The sequence below is a fragment of the Neoarius graeffei genome, chromosome 24, assembly GCF_027579695.1.
Source record: "Neoarius graeffei isolate fNeoGra1 chromosome 24, fNeoGra1.pri, whole genome shotgun sequence".
Classification (NCBI taxonomy): Eukaryota; Metazoa; Chordata; class Actinopteri; order Siluriformes; family Ariidae; genus Neoarius; species Neoarius graeffei.
This window is the reverse complement of record NC_083592.1, coordinates 51707272-51723786: the sequence shown is the minus strand read 5'-3', so window position 1 is coordinate 51723786 and position 16515 is coordinate 51707272. Positions and strand designations below refer to the sequence as shown.

Sequence of the window (16515 nt, the reverse complement as noted above, 5' to 3'; positions counted from 1 at the left end):
GATGAGGATTGCTTTGTTGAAATTGTGAACATACAAAGATTGGCTTGCATTATTTAATTACTCTTGTTGAGGAAAAAAATTGTTTCTAACAAACACAAATTGATTCAAAACTAGATATATTTGTGTAAACATACAAACTTGAATTTTTATTGTTAATATCACAAATTCAAATTATGTTAAATTTACTTCTCCTCAGAGTTTTATTTTCAGTGCAAGCCCAGAAATGGGAGGGTTGTGGCAGGAAGGGCATTCGGCATAAAATTAATATGACATGTGGATCAACAGAGTCCACATGGACCCTGACCTGGCAACAGTGCTGGACAAGGAAGAATAAGTTAAAATGTGGCGGCACAGTGGTGTAGTGGTTAGCGCTGTCGCCTCACAGCAAGAAGGTCCTGGGGCAGACAAGGGCCTTTCTGTGTGGAGTTTGCATGTTCTCCCTGTGTCCGCGTGGGTTTCCTCCGGGTGCTCCGGTTTCCCCCACAGTCCAAAGACATGCAGGTTAGGTTAACTGGCGACTCTAAATTGACCGTAGGTGTGAATGTGAGTGTGAATGGTTGTTTGTCTCTATGTGTCAGCCCTGCGATGATCCGGTGACCTGTCCAGGGTGTACCCCGCCTTTCGCCCGTAGTCAGCTGGGATAGGCTCCAGCTTGCCTGCGACCCTGTAGAACAGGATAAGCGGCTACAGATAATGGATGGATGGATGGAAATTAAACTGTATTCAGGAGGGATGTGTGCATTTCTTGAAACGATCAGCAGGGAGAGCTGTTATATAAAGATTTACTTTTGGCTATTTATTTCTGAATAACAGCTCCTGAAAAGTCCAAGAGAATATAATATTTTTTTCATTGCAGTTGCTGAGTCACTTAATGCATTTTATATATATATATATATATATATATATATATATATATATATATATATATATATATATATATATATATAAATTTTCCCCGTGTGTGTGTGTGTGTGTGTGTGTTTGGAGGGCAGTCCTGGGTACAACACACACACACAGAGTTTCTGAGTTGTTGCTCAGGCCAGAAGCAAGCAGAGAGAAGTGAAACAGAAGAACACAGAAACTTTCTGTAGATTATCAGACGGAGGAGAAAAACAACCCCAAAACCAGAAGGGCGCTTTTTCTAGCCCTTTTTTTTTTTTAAAGATGCAGACTGATTGCTGTATTTCTTTAACACCTTTTATCCGATCTATGACGCATTGGAGAAACTGAAACTGGATTTTACAGAAGGACCAGAACAGTTGGAGAGCACTGATATTTTTCCCCCCTTGGATTATCAAAATGCGCATTTTCTTTAGTGATGTCCAAAAGTCGGAAGGTGTTTGGAGTGCGAGCGGATCCTGTGCTGGAGTAAAAACTATTCTGGAGTTTTGCGTTCAGATCTAGCTCTCTCTCTCTCTCTCTCTCTCTCTCTCTCTCTCTCTCTCCTTGTTTTTGCACGTTTTTTTCACTTTTTTCACGTGAAGGCATGCGGTGCGCACAGGGCGCGTGGAAGGATGCTCCTGCTTCTGCTTCTGCAATGGAAATGAAGAGCACTTTATCAGCCGCGCTTTTGCTTTTGTTTGTCCTCTTTTGTCCGGCTTTCAGCCAAGAACTCAATCCCAAGGGCCGGAATGTGTGCAGGGTACCAGGGTAAGCGTGCACTTTTTCTCTAACTGCATGCATTTTGAAGGAAGAACTGTTGCGTCCTTGTGTGGATAGGCTAGTGTGCGTTTCAAAACGGCGCAATCGCATGGAAAGCATAATAATAATAATAATAATAATAATAATAATAATAATAATAATAACCCCACACACATGCTAGAAGACGCATAGCTTTATATCAGGCCTGGGAATGCGTCGAGTGCGCGCGCCACAAACTTACTTCTAGCTCTATGCATCCAGGATTAATTCATGATGCCAAACTGCACTTTGTTAGGATTTATCGTGCACTTTTTTAATTTATTATTTTTTTCCCCTTTTCCCCCATCTATTCAGTGAGTCTACAGTGACCCGATGTCGTATTAATCACTCATTGCAAGTCGAAACCAGATGTGCGCATCTGGAGCGGCGCTAAGCCGAGGGACCGATAGAGGGCGTTGATCTGAAGTGTCGCCTAATAAGTGGCGACTGAAGTCGTGGCACTAAGCTGGATCACGTCCCAAACCGCATCCCAGCTCATTATATTTAAAGTGCATCAAAATAGCCTTCCAGGACAGAACCGTTATTTCAAGTTAAAGTAGGTATAAAAGTTCCTCCATGGTTTAGGGAGAGAAATGGATCTTCATGATGCCACAAAATTGGAAATCCAAGAAGAACGAAATGCTGAACATGATGTTTCGGATTTGTACACAATCACACCACAGCTTAATAGGAGCATGTATTCAGGGGGGAAAATCAAATGTCCAAGAGTACCCTCTAAAAAAGGTTTCACCAGTATCAGCTCAGCTTGATGGTCTGATCTGGTCTGAAGAAAGCAGCGTATGTCATGTAGAAGATGTAAAACAGTGAAATCTGGATGGATAGTGGGACAACTCGGAGGATCCGAAAACTGTTCTGAGAAAAAGTTGAAAGTAGATATTATAAGGCAAAACATGGGCATACGAGTTAAGGAGTGGCACGGTGATGTAGTGGTTAGAAAAGAAGGTTCTGAGTTCGAGCCCAGTAGCCAACGAGGGGTCTTTCTGTGTGGAGTTTGCATGTTCTCCCCGTGTCTGCGTGGTTTTCCTTCGGGCTAATTGGTGGCTCTAAATTGACCGTAGGTGTGAATGTGAGTGTGAACGGATGTTTGTCTCTGTGTCAGTCCTGCGATAACCTGGCGACTTGTCCAGGGTGTAACCTACCTCTCGCACATAGTCAGCTGGGATAGGCTCCAGCTTGCCTGCGAACCTGTAGAACAGGATAAGCGGCTACAGATAATGGATGGATGGGCATACAAGTTAAGGGGTGGCACGGTGATGTAGTGGTTAGAAAAGAAAGTTCTGGGTTCGAGCCCACAAGTAGCCAACAAGGGGCCTTTCTGTGCGGAGTTTGCATGTTCTCCCCGTGTCTGCATGGGTTTCCTCCGGGTGCTCCGGTTTCCCCCGGACACGCAGTTAGGTTAATTGGCTACTCTAAATTGCCCATTGGTGTGAATGTGTGTGTGAACGGTTGTTTCCCAAGCCCAGAAATGGAAGGGTTGTGGCAGGAAGGGCATCCGGCATAAAACTATGCTCCACTTAATATGACATGGATCAGTAGGGTCCACATGGACCCTGACCTGACAACAGTGCTGGACAAACAGAAAGAAGAAGAAGAAGAATGAGCATACAAATAAAGAGAATAGTTATAACACTGAGAAAGAGAGATGCGAAGTGAGATGATTTGTTATACAGTACATTATACAGCACTTTCTGTGCCTTGGTCACAGATGTTAATGATGGCACATGTGTGAAATCAACACATTCAATATTCTGTGGGTTAAAACAGATCACATTTGTCTTTCATATTTCATGCTAAATGTGTGTCTAATTTTGCACTGTACTAAAAAAAAAAAAAAAAAATCAATTGTAGGCTACTACTGGTTCATATTTATTCCCGAGATAATAATGTACCTTCAACAATCCAATTATGTACCTTAATGATGTCCCTGAATAGCAGTGGAGGGTCTGTGAAGCATAGCATAGTGTGTGTGTGGTTTTGTTTTAGTTATACATACATATGATTGAGTTCATGTTTGAGTGATCACTTGAATTAAATAGGTTTAATCCCCAACATTAAGAACTGAAACACATGTACAGCTGTCTGCTTATATAGCAGTGCCGACTTGGACCTGTTCTGGAATAAAAAAGCTCCAATAAATAGCCAAAATGTCATTCTGAACATTTGACCAAAGAACCTAAGATTTGAATAGTTTGTAAAATAATCCTGGGCTCAAGTTGTCTGTTGATTTTTTTTTGTACCACTTAAGCCCGGCACGCACAGCCGACTTCTCGTCGCAGGCGTATTGCGATTTTTGGATGCAAGTTTCCCCTCTGGGCGGCACGGTGGTGTAGTGGTTAGCGCTGTCGCCTCACAGCAAGAAGGTCCGGGTTCGAGCCCCGGGGCCGGCGAGGGCCTTTCTGTGCGGAGTTTGCATGTTCTCCCCGTGTCCGCGTGGGTTTCCTCCGGGTGCTCCGGTTTCCCCCACAGTCCAAAGACATGCAGGTTAGGTTGACTGGTGACTCTAAATCGACCGTAGGTGTGAATGTGAGTGTGAATGGTTGTCTGTGTCTATGTGTCAGCCCTTTGATGACCTGGCGACTTGTCCAGGGTGTACCCCGCCTTTCACCCGTAGTCAGCTGGGATAGGCTCCAGCTTGCCTGCGACCCTGTAGAACAGGATAAAGCGGCTAGAGATAATGAGATGAGATGAGATGAAGTTTCCCCTCTTGTGTGCATGTTATCTGTGACCAGTGGGCGATTTGGGGAGGGGGATGCAAGTCATATGGAAATCACATGACTACTTCGTGGGCTGGGATTGGCTTAGCCTTTGGAGGTGATCGCTTCGTTATCGCAAAGACACGCACACGCGGCGATATCTCTGCAACAAGTCAGCGACTGGTGATTTTTTGGCACAGAATATCAAGCATGTTTGATACCTGCGATCTGTCACAAGCAACAAACAATCGTCGTTGCAAATATCCGCACACGAAGCGATTTTTCGCTTGCGTCAAAAAGTACAGGGACACATGCCTATAGCAGTGATGTATCTTACTATATAAGTTCTTAAAAATATGTTTATAAGAGTCAAATACAAGCTCGGTCTTGACCTTGTGGTCATTTCATTTAATTCTACTTTAATTATTACACTTAGACACTTTTACTGGCTTTGCTTTTTTTTAGCATTAACTAGATTTTAGTTTGGGATGTATACTGCACTTTTATTCCTAATAGAAAGATATTTAAGTGGACGTTGCATTTTTTTTAAACTAAGCATCTCTGACAGGATCCTTTGAACGTCAAAAATGTCCGCTCTGGAAATCACGCCCCATATGATGATACATTGGTAAATGATTTTTGAAGAAAACATTGTCTCTGGTGGTGTAGTGGTTGGCACTGTCACCTCACAGAAAGAAGGTCCGGGTTCGAGCCCAGTGGCCGATGGGGCCCTTTCTGTGTGGAGTTTGCATGTTCTCCCTGTGTCTGTGTGGGTTTCCTCCGAGTACTCCGGTTTCCCCCACAGTCCAAAGACATGCAGGTTAGGCTAATTGGTGGCTGTAAATTGACCGTATGTGAGTGTGAATGGTTGTCTGTGTCTATGTGTCAGCCCTGTGATGATCTGGTGACTTGTCCAGGGTGTACCCCACCTCTCGTCCATAGTCAGCTGGGATAGGCTCCAGCTTGCCCGTGACCCTGCACAGGATAAGCGGCTACAGATGATGGATGGAAGGATATTTGTCTCTTTTGAAGCAAAATACTCTGTTGTTGTTGTACAGTAAAAAAACAGGACTTGACTCAGATGCGAGAAACATTTGCAGCGGAGCTTCACATGTGGTTGAAATGTAAGTCCATCAAAAAAATGTCCTCTCCAGAAAACTACAAGGATCATCCCCACTTCAGTTGTTACTACAGTCACCACTGTGTCCAAACATCGCTGCACAGGACTTGAAATTTTGGACTTAACATTATGTCACAAACATTTCAACAGTTTTTCATTTTGTATGCCTTCTTCTTGTGGACTATAAGGAAGGTGGTCAATTTTAGAAATGCACTATATGCCTCTTCTCACCATAGTAACACGTCCAATGTATGACCTGTAGCTCTGAAATTCTGCGCAGTTCATTTCCATCTCAAAAGGTCATTGTTTTGGAAGCAGAGAAACACAAAAGTTTGAGGTTTGATTTTTGGACTATTGTGGACCTGAAAAGTAAGCCCTGATTGTCAAGCAGCCTATAAAATAATAAAACGTACACTGTTTTTTTTTGTTGTATACTTTGCATAATGCTACAACCTTGATTCCATTAAAGTTGGGACACTTAATAATGCATAAATAAAAACAGAACATAATGATTTGCAAGTCCTTTTAGACTCGTATTCAATTGCATACAACACAGAGACAAGAGATTAAATGTTCCAACTGATTAACTTTATTGTTTTTTTTTGTAAATATACACTCATTCTGAATTTGATGCCTGCAACATGTTCCAAAAAAGTTGGGACAGGGGCATGTTTACCACTGTGTTACATCACCTTTTCTTTTAACAACACTCAGTAAGCATTTTCAAACTGGGGATGCTAATTGTTGAAGTTTTGAAAGTGAAATTCTTTCCCGTTCTTGCTTGATATGTGATTTAAGTTGCTCAACAGGGTTTCCGGGGTCTCCGTTGTCATTTTGTGCTTCATAATGCACCACACATTTTCAATGGGAGGCAGGCAGGCCAGTTTAGCACCTGCACTCTTTTACTGTTGTAATATGTGCAGAATGCAGTTTGGCATTGTCTTGCTGGAATATGCAGGGACGTCCTTGAAAAAGACATTGTCTGGATGGCAGCATTTGTGCTCCAAAACCTGTATGTACCTTTCAGCATTAATGGAGCCTTCACAGATGTACAAGTTAGCACTAATGCACTCCCTTACCATCACACATGCTGGCTTTTGAACTTTGTGCTGGTAACAATCTGGATGGTCCTTGTCTTCTTTAGCCCAGAGGACAGAATGTTCATGATTTTCAAAAACAATTTGAAATGTGGACTTGTCAAACCATAGCACACTTTTCTACTTTGCATCAGTCCATCTGAGTTGAGCTCAGACCCAGAAAATTCAACAGCATTTCTCGATGTTGTTGATATATGGCTTTCGTTTTGCATAGTAGATGCAGCAACAAACTGTGTTTACCAATAACGGTTTTCTGAAGTGTTCCTGAGCCCATGATAGAATCATGTTGGTTTTTATTACACCCAACATGGTTTTAAACCCCTGAGGGATCAAAGGTCAGTGTTAGTTGTTGGCCTTGCTTCTTACATGCAGAGATTTCCCTGTATTCTCTGAATGTTTTGATGATATTATGGATTGTTGATGATGAAATCCATACATTCCTTTCAATTGTACATTGAGAAAAGTTGTCCTTAAACTGCTGGACTATTTGCTCATGCAGTTTTCGACAACATGGTGAAAAATCCTTGCTTGTGAACGATTGAGCTTACCACTTACCAATTAACCTGTTTACCGGTAAAATCTTCCAAACAGGTATGTTTTGTTGTGCATTCCACAACTTTCCCAGTCTTTTATTGCCTCGTCCCAACTTTTTTGGAACGTATTGCAAGCATCAAATTCAGAATGAGTATATATTTACAAAAACCAATCAAGTTTACACATTAAATATCTTGTCTTTGTATTGTATTCAATTGAATTTACATATTATACATCATCCCAACTTTTTTTTTTTTTTTGAATTGTGGTTGTACATATGCTGCTCATTATATTACACAGTGGAATGGTTTTTGTAGGATCGTGGGCCAAGCAGAATGAATAATAATAATAAGTGACGGATGACGAGTCAAAACAAAGTGTGTTGTTGTTGCTGATGTTTTAAACGCATTAGCGCAGTTTTCCTGTAAGGAATGTGGCATTACGTCATGCACAGTGGCATTTTGGAGCACCATCATAATACTGTGAGTCAAAATCACTCCAGTCCTTCAGAAATTATACAGATGCACATCCATTATTGTGATTAATGTCTTTTAGTACTGTGGTTTGGTGTCTCAGTTCAGTTTGTTCCAGTGTAATTCGGTCTGCTCTCTTCTTTCCAAAGAAAACAAGACAATTCCTTACAAAATGGCAGAATGTAGTGGAATATTGCTTATAATGCCTACATTGTTACCATTAGTAGAAAATCTTACCATTTACTTCCAATTTGCATACTTGTTTGCGGCAATGTAAATGTTTAGCGTGTTAGCTGGACATCATGATGGCTGGACAGAGGAATTTACCAGCTGGTATCCATATCATAGAAAAAGTTATACAAGAAATACTCCAGGGACATGCTGTTGTTGTTGTTGTTATTAAATATTGACCTGCATTATTCACACCGGAGTAATTTCCATTTGAACGCTCTAATTTATCAAAATCCAGATGGAAACTCTTAATGGAGTGTCGGAAGTTGTTCGGGATCATGGCATACAATTAAAACTTACACGGTAATAATAAATTATCCAGTAAAAATGGAGAAATTATAATACTCAAACTGGACTGTTTGGCCACAGTAACAGCCTAATGTCATAATTACTGAAGAATATCTTTTAAACATTTAGAAATAAATAAAAATAACTGTATTCAGTGACATGTTAATGTGTATACACTGCCAGTAACCTTTTTTTGGTTGATATTTAATATTTTCTTTTTATGCCAGTTGTTACTGATTTTGCAACAGTTCTCTTTTAACCCTTTGGTGCCTGTGCAAAATTCCCCTATTTTCACCTATTCAAGCAAAAATAGCTTGAGGTTGGACTTCCATCATGCTATATCCCATTTTAAAGCTTAACGAGACCGTCAGTGACGGTATAGCTCACTCCGGCCCCATCTAGTCCAGAAGGAATGATCTAAAGTGGGCCACCTTGCACAATAAATGTTGCAAGCTTTATACACTATATACAAGCTATATATAGAAGCGATATACACCCTAGGAATACCGACCTATTTGCCAGAAAGAATCCAAAACGGCGAGGAATTGACTGAGAAGATGCGATTTTTGTTGAACTGCTCAATAAGGCTTAATTAGTCCATAACTTCATTAATAATTGTAATTAAGCAAATCTGTGTAGAAGTTATATGCAGCCCAGACGGACCTACCTTCATGCCAGAAAGAATCAAAATCGGCGAAGAACTGAGGGAGAAGAAGCGATTTGTGTGGAAACTGCTTGTTAGGGCTTAATTACTCCATATCTTCATTATTAATTGGAATTAAGCAAATTTGAGTAGAAGCTATATGCACCCCAGGCAGACCTACCTTCCTGCCAAAAATAATAAAAATCGGTGAAGAATTGAGAAAGAAGAAGTGATTTTCGTGAAATGTGGATGACACCAGACGGATGATGGATGACGAACACATGATGGCATAAGTTCATTGCCTATTGGCTGGATGAGCTAATAATAAATAAGCTCAACAACTGCATTATGTTTGGTAGAATTTATAGATATTTATTTATTAATAATAGGGGTGTTCACATGGCACATATTTGCATCGATGCTGCACCGATGTATTTTGTTGTGATATATTTTACACTGGTGTAAATTTTGTGGAGCGTTCACACGTCACAAACCTGCTTACTAGAGAGAAGCGTGTTAGCACCGGTGCAGCCCCACTTGCGTTCACATGGCAGTTTTTGCGACCGTGCTATACGATAGTAATAATGCGGAAATGAAATATGCGCATGTGTGAAAATGTACTTCCTTTTCCCGGTTGTCATGGCATCACCAAGCGCCGGGAAAACAACGTGGATGAAGACACCAGTGTTGCCAGATACTGCTGACGTTTTCCAGCCCAAAATATGTTCAAATCTGCCAAAATGCACTTAAAACCGCCCAATCTGGCAACACTGGAAGACACGCAGTTCTGTTGTTGTTGATATTCGCCATTTTGGAAGCGCAAAATACCAGGATGCAAATTATGCAATGCCCGTATGTAATCAACTCTCCTCACGCGTAGCGAGTCTACCCCTGTAGCGTTCAGACGTCCCATTTTATATCGGTGCTGCCCCGTAAACTAGCATTTACTCCGGAGTAAATTTCTTAAACCACCTCCAGAGCAGGGTTAGATTTGCACCGGTTTAAGCAGCTTTCAGGGGCTACACCGGTATAACTTTGTACCGTGTGAACGCTCTACCGGGGCAGCCCCGGTGCTACACCGGAGTAAAAGTTGCCGTGTGAACACCCCTAGTACCTTGGTCCAAATTGAACTCTTCTCCGCTTGAAAGACCACTAGTTTCACTATCTATGCTACTTTTGTCACCACTACCATCATTCATAAGAATTTCCGCCACTTGTTCTGCTGTAAATCGTGCATATGGTCGCTTACTTGAAGACGCCATTTTGAATCTGACTGAGGTAGTTAGTTGCGTTACTCAGAAATACAAGGCCATAAAAGGCAACCAATCAAAAGAAAGGATTCGTTCTTCCCAGAATGGCTATGATACAATAAGTATTGTAAGACAGTTTTTTTTTTTCCAAGATATTTTTATTTTGAGGGCGGCACGGTGGTGTAGTGGTTAGCGCTGTTGCCTCACAGCAAGAAGGTCCGGGTTCGAGCCCCGTGGCCGGCGAGGGCCTTTCTGTGCGGAGTTTGCATGTTCTCCCCGTGTCCGCGTGGGTTTCCTCCGGGTGCTCCGGTTTCCCCCACAGTTCAAAGACATGCAGGTTAGGTTAACTGGTGACTCTAAATTGAGCGTAGGTGTGAATGTGAGTGTGAATGGTTGTCTGTGTCTATGTGCAGCCCTGTGATGACCTGGCGACTTGTCCAGGGTGTACCCCACCTTTCGCCCGTAGTCAGCTGGGATAGGCTCCAGCCTGCCTGCGACCCTGTAGAACGGGATGAAGCGGCTACAGATAATGAGATGAGATGAGATGAGATTTTTATTTTGTCATAGCAAGCATTATGTCATCGTTCCCGGAGGAATGGCATTTAAATGGTCCGACGGCAAAGGGTTCATTTTCAGCAATCAACATTCAACTGGAAAAGATCAATCTGAATCACTGTAATTTGACACCTGTAGTACATAAATACATGTTTGTGTTACAGTTGATACTAACGCATGTCTTATATGAACGCAAAGACAAATCTAGGCTCACAGTAAGTTATTATCTTACAGTCCTGTTACAACTTGAGAGTGGACAAAGCCCTGAAATACAAAGATTTAGGGATTTGAAGGACCACTCGAAGATGTATTTGATTTTCAGTTTCTATAAACACCAAAAAAAAAGGTTCACGTTCCAACACGTTCATTTCGCAGCATCCATGGCGTGTAAAATAATAAAATAATGAAGTAAATAAGTGTTATGAGACTTGGTTTAACGTTGAAGTCAATCATGTTAATGTAATAAAGCTAATTAACAGGTTTCTCAAATAAAAATGCAATTTTTACTCATTAGGCTAGAGTTTTTAAACAAGCAGGAATCTCGACATGGTTTTGTCCACTGCATTCAGCTATAATTAGGACTAGGAGCCAGATCTCAGACCATTCTTTAGTTTGAAAATGTCATTTCCTGATGACTTCCATGCCATTCAGTGACTGATGCAATCAAATGTACCACTACAGGGTGGGGAAATCTTAAAAAAAAAAAAAAGGAAATGAAAGAAAGCTGCAAAAGTGGTGAAAGCTTCCATTTTGTTCACTATTTGGACAAGGGCTTGATGTTTGATGTTTATAACTGACAGAGCAGAACATGTTTTACCAAAGGTTCACAAAGACCTAGTTACATCTGTCTCGCGTAGCCTCAGCTTCCTGTGTTAGGACTAGGACTGTTTTGGCCTCTAGAGGCCGCTGTTATTTCCTTTTCGTGTCATGTTTATTTTGGCCTCTAGAGGCCGCCACTGTTCCTGTGTTTTGTGTTTGTGTTAATTGCCTGTTTAGTCCTGATTATCTTCACCTGTGTTCAATTTAGTTTGTGTATTTATACCCCATGAGTTCAGTCCTCTTGTGGAGTCTTTGTGCTGTTATGCTTATCTCCAGTTTCCGCTGTACTGTGTTCTTTGTTTTGCACTTTGCTTTTCTTTTGGACCTAGTAGTTACTGTGTTTTTGGATCTTCTGAGCTTTGGTATTTTTGCCTTTTCTTTTCTGGTTTTTTGGCTTTTGTTTTGTACTTTTGGATTTTTTATTTTTTCCCTTATATCTTCTGAGCATTTGGATTATTACTTTTTGGATTTTTAGTGTATGGGCAATTCCATGTAAATGTCAACCTCACCATGCAAAAATAAAGCAACATGTAATACATCAAAACCACTCCCAGAGATATCACCTAGGCCTGTATTTTACAGATGTGAATAAGTTGAACCAATTTGTAACCAACCTAATATGTCACTGTCAGTCTTTCTTATAATGTAAAGCCCAAGCTAAAATCAACTTTGATCATGTACAATTCTATATTATTGCCACAAGCCACAGAAATGTATGCTAAAATCCACAAAACAGCAAAACAATAGCCATCCTAAATATTATTTAAGAACTTTGATAGTTTTAGCTGATATTTAGAGTTTTTCAAAGGGTTATGGTGGTTAAATTGCTGATTTTCTAAACATATGCCATGTCTATTTCAGACGCGTCACACCCGTAACGGAATTTCGTCACATCCATAACGCTGCCTTTTCCTTCCGAAACTCTGCATGAAATACAAAATATTTTAAACAAAGATTTTTTAATATTCACCTTAGACCCCTCTATCAAGTGGATATCTCCATTTCGACATTAGGTTTACAATTTCACAGAGTTTGATAAAAACGTACAGTCACCCAAGAAAAGTGATACTTTTTCTGTCACATCCATAACGCATCTTTTATTGGCATTTTCTGGCATGCCCTAGATGTACTATGGGAATTGTTCTTGTTCTATCACTTCTCCAGTATGGTACAGCCTTAAAATATGCAACACCTGTTTAAATACTGGGAGACGATAAAACATGCACTGGGTCATTTGTTGCCATTTTGAGTTCAAGAGTCACGTCCATAACGCTGGAATTGCTCGTATATATTGTAAATAAAACCTTTTGATACTTTTTTCTACTTCTGCCTCACGCCTCTGCATTTGAGTCATCCCCCTGGTGGCCTAGTGGGGGTTTGCTGGATTATCACACCAACGAACCAGGTTCGAATCCTAGCAAAACCCTAACATCCTGTAAAAATGCACCACATACATAACATTATCACAGCACGTTAACATCACTGCACACATAGCTTTGGTTTTAAAATTATACTCTGTCTGATACGTCACACTTCACTGCCAATTCATCAGTGCACTATTTCATTGTTTTATCCAGACCTCAACGGTTAAGGCACTGGGTTGCTGATCAGAAGATTAAGGCTGCCACTTTTGGGCCCTTGATCAAGGCCCTTAACCTTACCTGCTCAACCTGTCTGTATCAAAGTGGGGAAAAAGATGGAGATAATTAACCATCTAGATCCCATACCTCTCCTCCTCCTTTTGCTGAGGATGTATTAAAGGAGAACTGAAGGCAAATTGTTTTATTATCAAAATTCTATTTATCGCATTTTATTAAATATCGGAATGCATTTTTGATCGCTATTTTGTCGCTGCTATAGCAAGTTGAGTGTTTAAAATATGCTCTGTAATATATCAGTCCGTATGTCAAAGCAATGGCCGTAAACTAGATTCGTTGAGACCTGTGCGAGAAATCGTAGGACGGAAATAAAATGTACAGCGGAAATCAAAGTGACCGACATCTGCCAACGTTGTCAAAAGACGCACGTGCCCTCTTTCGAATGCTGATGTAATCAAGATGGAAGTTTTGTTTGTTTTGATAGCGATCAGGAAAGTTTGGAAAAAAGTAGGCAGTAATCGTCATTTAAACTCGTTTTTGTGCAATATTTCGTTTGGAAAGCAGTTTTCAAAAAATGGCGGCACTGACACTTGGCTGACGCTTCACGTTTCGAAGTCTCGCACAAGTCTCGTGAAGATCGCGCGGATAAGCGACGCCTGCCGTGGATCAAATGAGCTAAATTCAACACGGCTAAAAACCGAATAGGCCGATAAGTATAATATTTAATTGCAATTAGTTGCCAATACGAGTCACGATATAAGGTTACTAAAACTGAAAACGTAATTGAATAACACGTTAGTTAAGAAATAAAGCAAGTTTAAAAATCCCTTCAGTTCTCCTTTAAGGAAAACAAAATCATTGGGATATCAGCTATACACTTTGCTTATGTGTAACTTTGTGACAAGTACTGAAAAACCAAGACTCGTTTTGGCAGATGGTTTTAGCGTTGGAAATCAGCTTTAATGTGCACTTGGCTCATAGTTTCTGGCTCTGTTAAGGCAATTGCCAAACTCTGCCAAACCCAAAATGTCATCTATGCTAGTAAGCAAATCAATGGTAACAGAATGAGAAGTGAAAAACTTACTGAAAGCAAGGTCAAAGGTCATGATGGTCTTTAGATGGACTGGACCAGGCTTCCCAACATCCTGGTCAGAGGGTGTTGTTGGTTTGAGAGCCAGTAAAATTACACGTGTCCGCATTTGCTGATGTCTTTCAGTCATGGGGCAAAGCAGCAAAGAGAGGTCAAATTGGTGCAAGCCCTGGTCTTAAGATTACAAACGGGTAAGGGTTCACATGACAACTTGGGTAAATGGTTAAGATTAAGAAAGGTGGCAGAGTTTGCAGTCATTGCTATGACTTTAGGACTGAAATTTCAACATGGGGCGGCCTTGGGCTAAAATGCCCTTGAGCGAGGTACCTAACCCCCAACTGCTCCCTGGGCGCTATAGCATGGCTGCCCACTGCTCTGGGTATGTGTGTGTGCTCATTGCTCACTTGTGTGTGTTCACTGCTTCAGATGGGTTAAATGCAGAAGACGAATTTCACTGTGCTTGAGTGTGCATGTGACAAATAAAGGCTTCTTCTTCTTCTTCTTTTTTCTTAAAGCTCTAAAGTTGCTGTTTAAGGCAGTCCAGGTTGAAATGGCAATTTTGGTCAAATCAATAATTTTTCAGATTTTTGGCAAAACTGCATCTTCCGTGTCTTAAACTATCATGATAAAAAATGTCAAAACTCAACAGAACTACGTTTCCTTCACTTTTTTGTCCACTCACAACTACCTTATTATCCGAAACCTAGCAACTTTGAAGAAAGTTTAAGCTCCACCCATTTGTCACAATCATTATGTCATATAATCAGTTTCATGTCCCTGAAAAGCTTGTTTCTTGAAATACATGTCAATTTATGAAGTTCACTACCTGGAGTGGAAACACATTAAACTATGTAATGTGGTATTTCGAAAATAATTTTTTTCTATATCCAGAAGCAAATTCGGTTTCTAGATGACCCGTGTTCCTTCCTGTCCCTCATTAGAAGGATATCGTGGAAGAATTTCCCAAAAAGTTTGATTGTATATATTGTGTCTACCTCAAGGTTTGACATGTGCCTTCTGAGATGCTTTTCTGCTCACCACAGTTGTAAAGAGGGTGGCATGGTGGTGTAGTGGTTAGCGCTGTCGCCTCACAGCAAGAAGGTCCGGGTTCGAGCCCCGTGGCCGGCGAGGGCCTTTCTGTGTGGAGTTTGCATGTTCTCCCCGTGTCCGCGTGGGTTTCCTCTGGGTGCTCTGGTTTTCCCCACAGTCCAAAGACATGCAGGTTAGGTTAACTGGTGACAATTGATCGTAGGTGTGAATGTGAGTGTGAATGGTTGTCTATGTCTATGTGTCAGCCCTGTGATGACCTGGCGACTTGTCCAGGGTGTACCCCGCCTTTCGCCCGTAGTCAGCTGGGATAGGCTCCAGCTTGCCTGCGACCCTGTAGAACAGGATAAAGCGGCTACAGATAATGAGATGAGATGAGACGGTTGTAAAGAAGACTATTTGAGTTACCATAGTCTTCTTGTTTATGTGAGCCAGTCTGGCTGGTCTCCTCTGACCATCTCCTCCATCATCAAGCAACAAGCGATAAGCATCGCCCATAGAACTGCCTTTGACTAGATGTTGTTTGTTTGTTAATTTGCACTAGTGCAAATTGTTGCTCTCACTCAGGATCTTTCTTCTTATTATTATCATCATTCTAACATATTTTAGGACGCTATTTCTCCCTCGATTTTCAACCAATCATCACCAAATTTCACTTAAAGAATACCTCTGGGCTGAATTACATTACTATGACTTTTGGTGGTGATCTGGATCACTGATCCGGAATGATCCATGAAAAACGGGACTTTTTTCAATCACTTATAACTGTCAATTTTCATGATTTTTTCAATCAGTTTTTTATATTTTGTTCAGGGCGGCAGGGCACAACTTTTCCTCACTAAGCGTCATTCTCTATCTCTTACCGTTCCGGATCTATAGGGTACGGTGACCAGACGTCCCAGTTTGTAACAGCTAGCGCAAATTACTGTGACTTTAATCACAGTCTCCATCTAGTTTGTTTGTTGCTTTTTGCCCCATTCTGTATAAACTCTAGAGACTTCTGCGCATGAAAATCACAGATCAGCATTTTCCGATACTTAAACTGGCACCATTAACCATGCCATGGTCAAAGTTCCTGAAATCACATTAGCTGAATGTATATAGTGTATTTGCATGATTTTATGCATTTTGTTGCTGGCTGATTGGATAATTGCATGAATGAGGAGGTCTACAATCTTTTTATAAAAGTGGCCAATGAGTGAAAGTTTATTTTGTGTAAATATTACATTACATTAATGGCACTTAGCAGAAGCTCTTATCCATGGTGACGAACAACATACCCAGAGCAGCCTGGGGAGCAGTTGGGGGTTAGGTGCCTTGCTCAAGGCCACTTCAGCCATTCCTGCTGGTCTAAGGAATCGAACCAGCAACCTTTT

General features: G+C 41.0%; 1 protein-coding gene across 1 annotated transcript in view; it reads left to right on the top strand.

Moving 5' to 3' along the window:
- Positions 1–1050: 1050 nt before the first annotated feature.
- The window catches only part of scarf2 (scavenger receptor class F, member 2), an 83182-nt gene continuing 67717 nt past the window's right edge, over positions 1051–16515 (top strand). Inside the window, exon 1 of the mRNA XM_060907455.1 lies at positions 1051–1650. Within this exon, the coding sequence (XP_060763438.1) occupies positions 1487–1650 (164 nt within the window). The 5' untranslated portion in view covers positions 1051–1486. The remainder of the gene's footprint in view (positions 1651–16515) is intronic.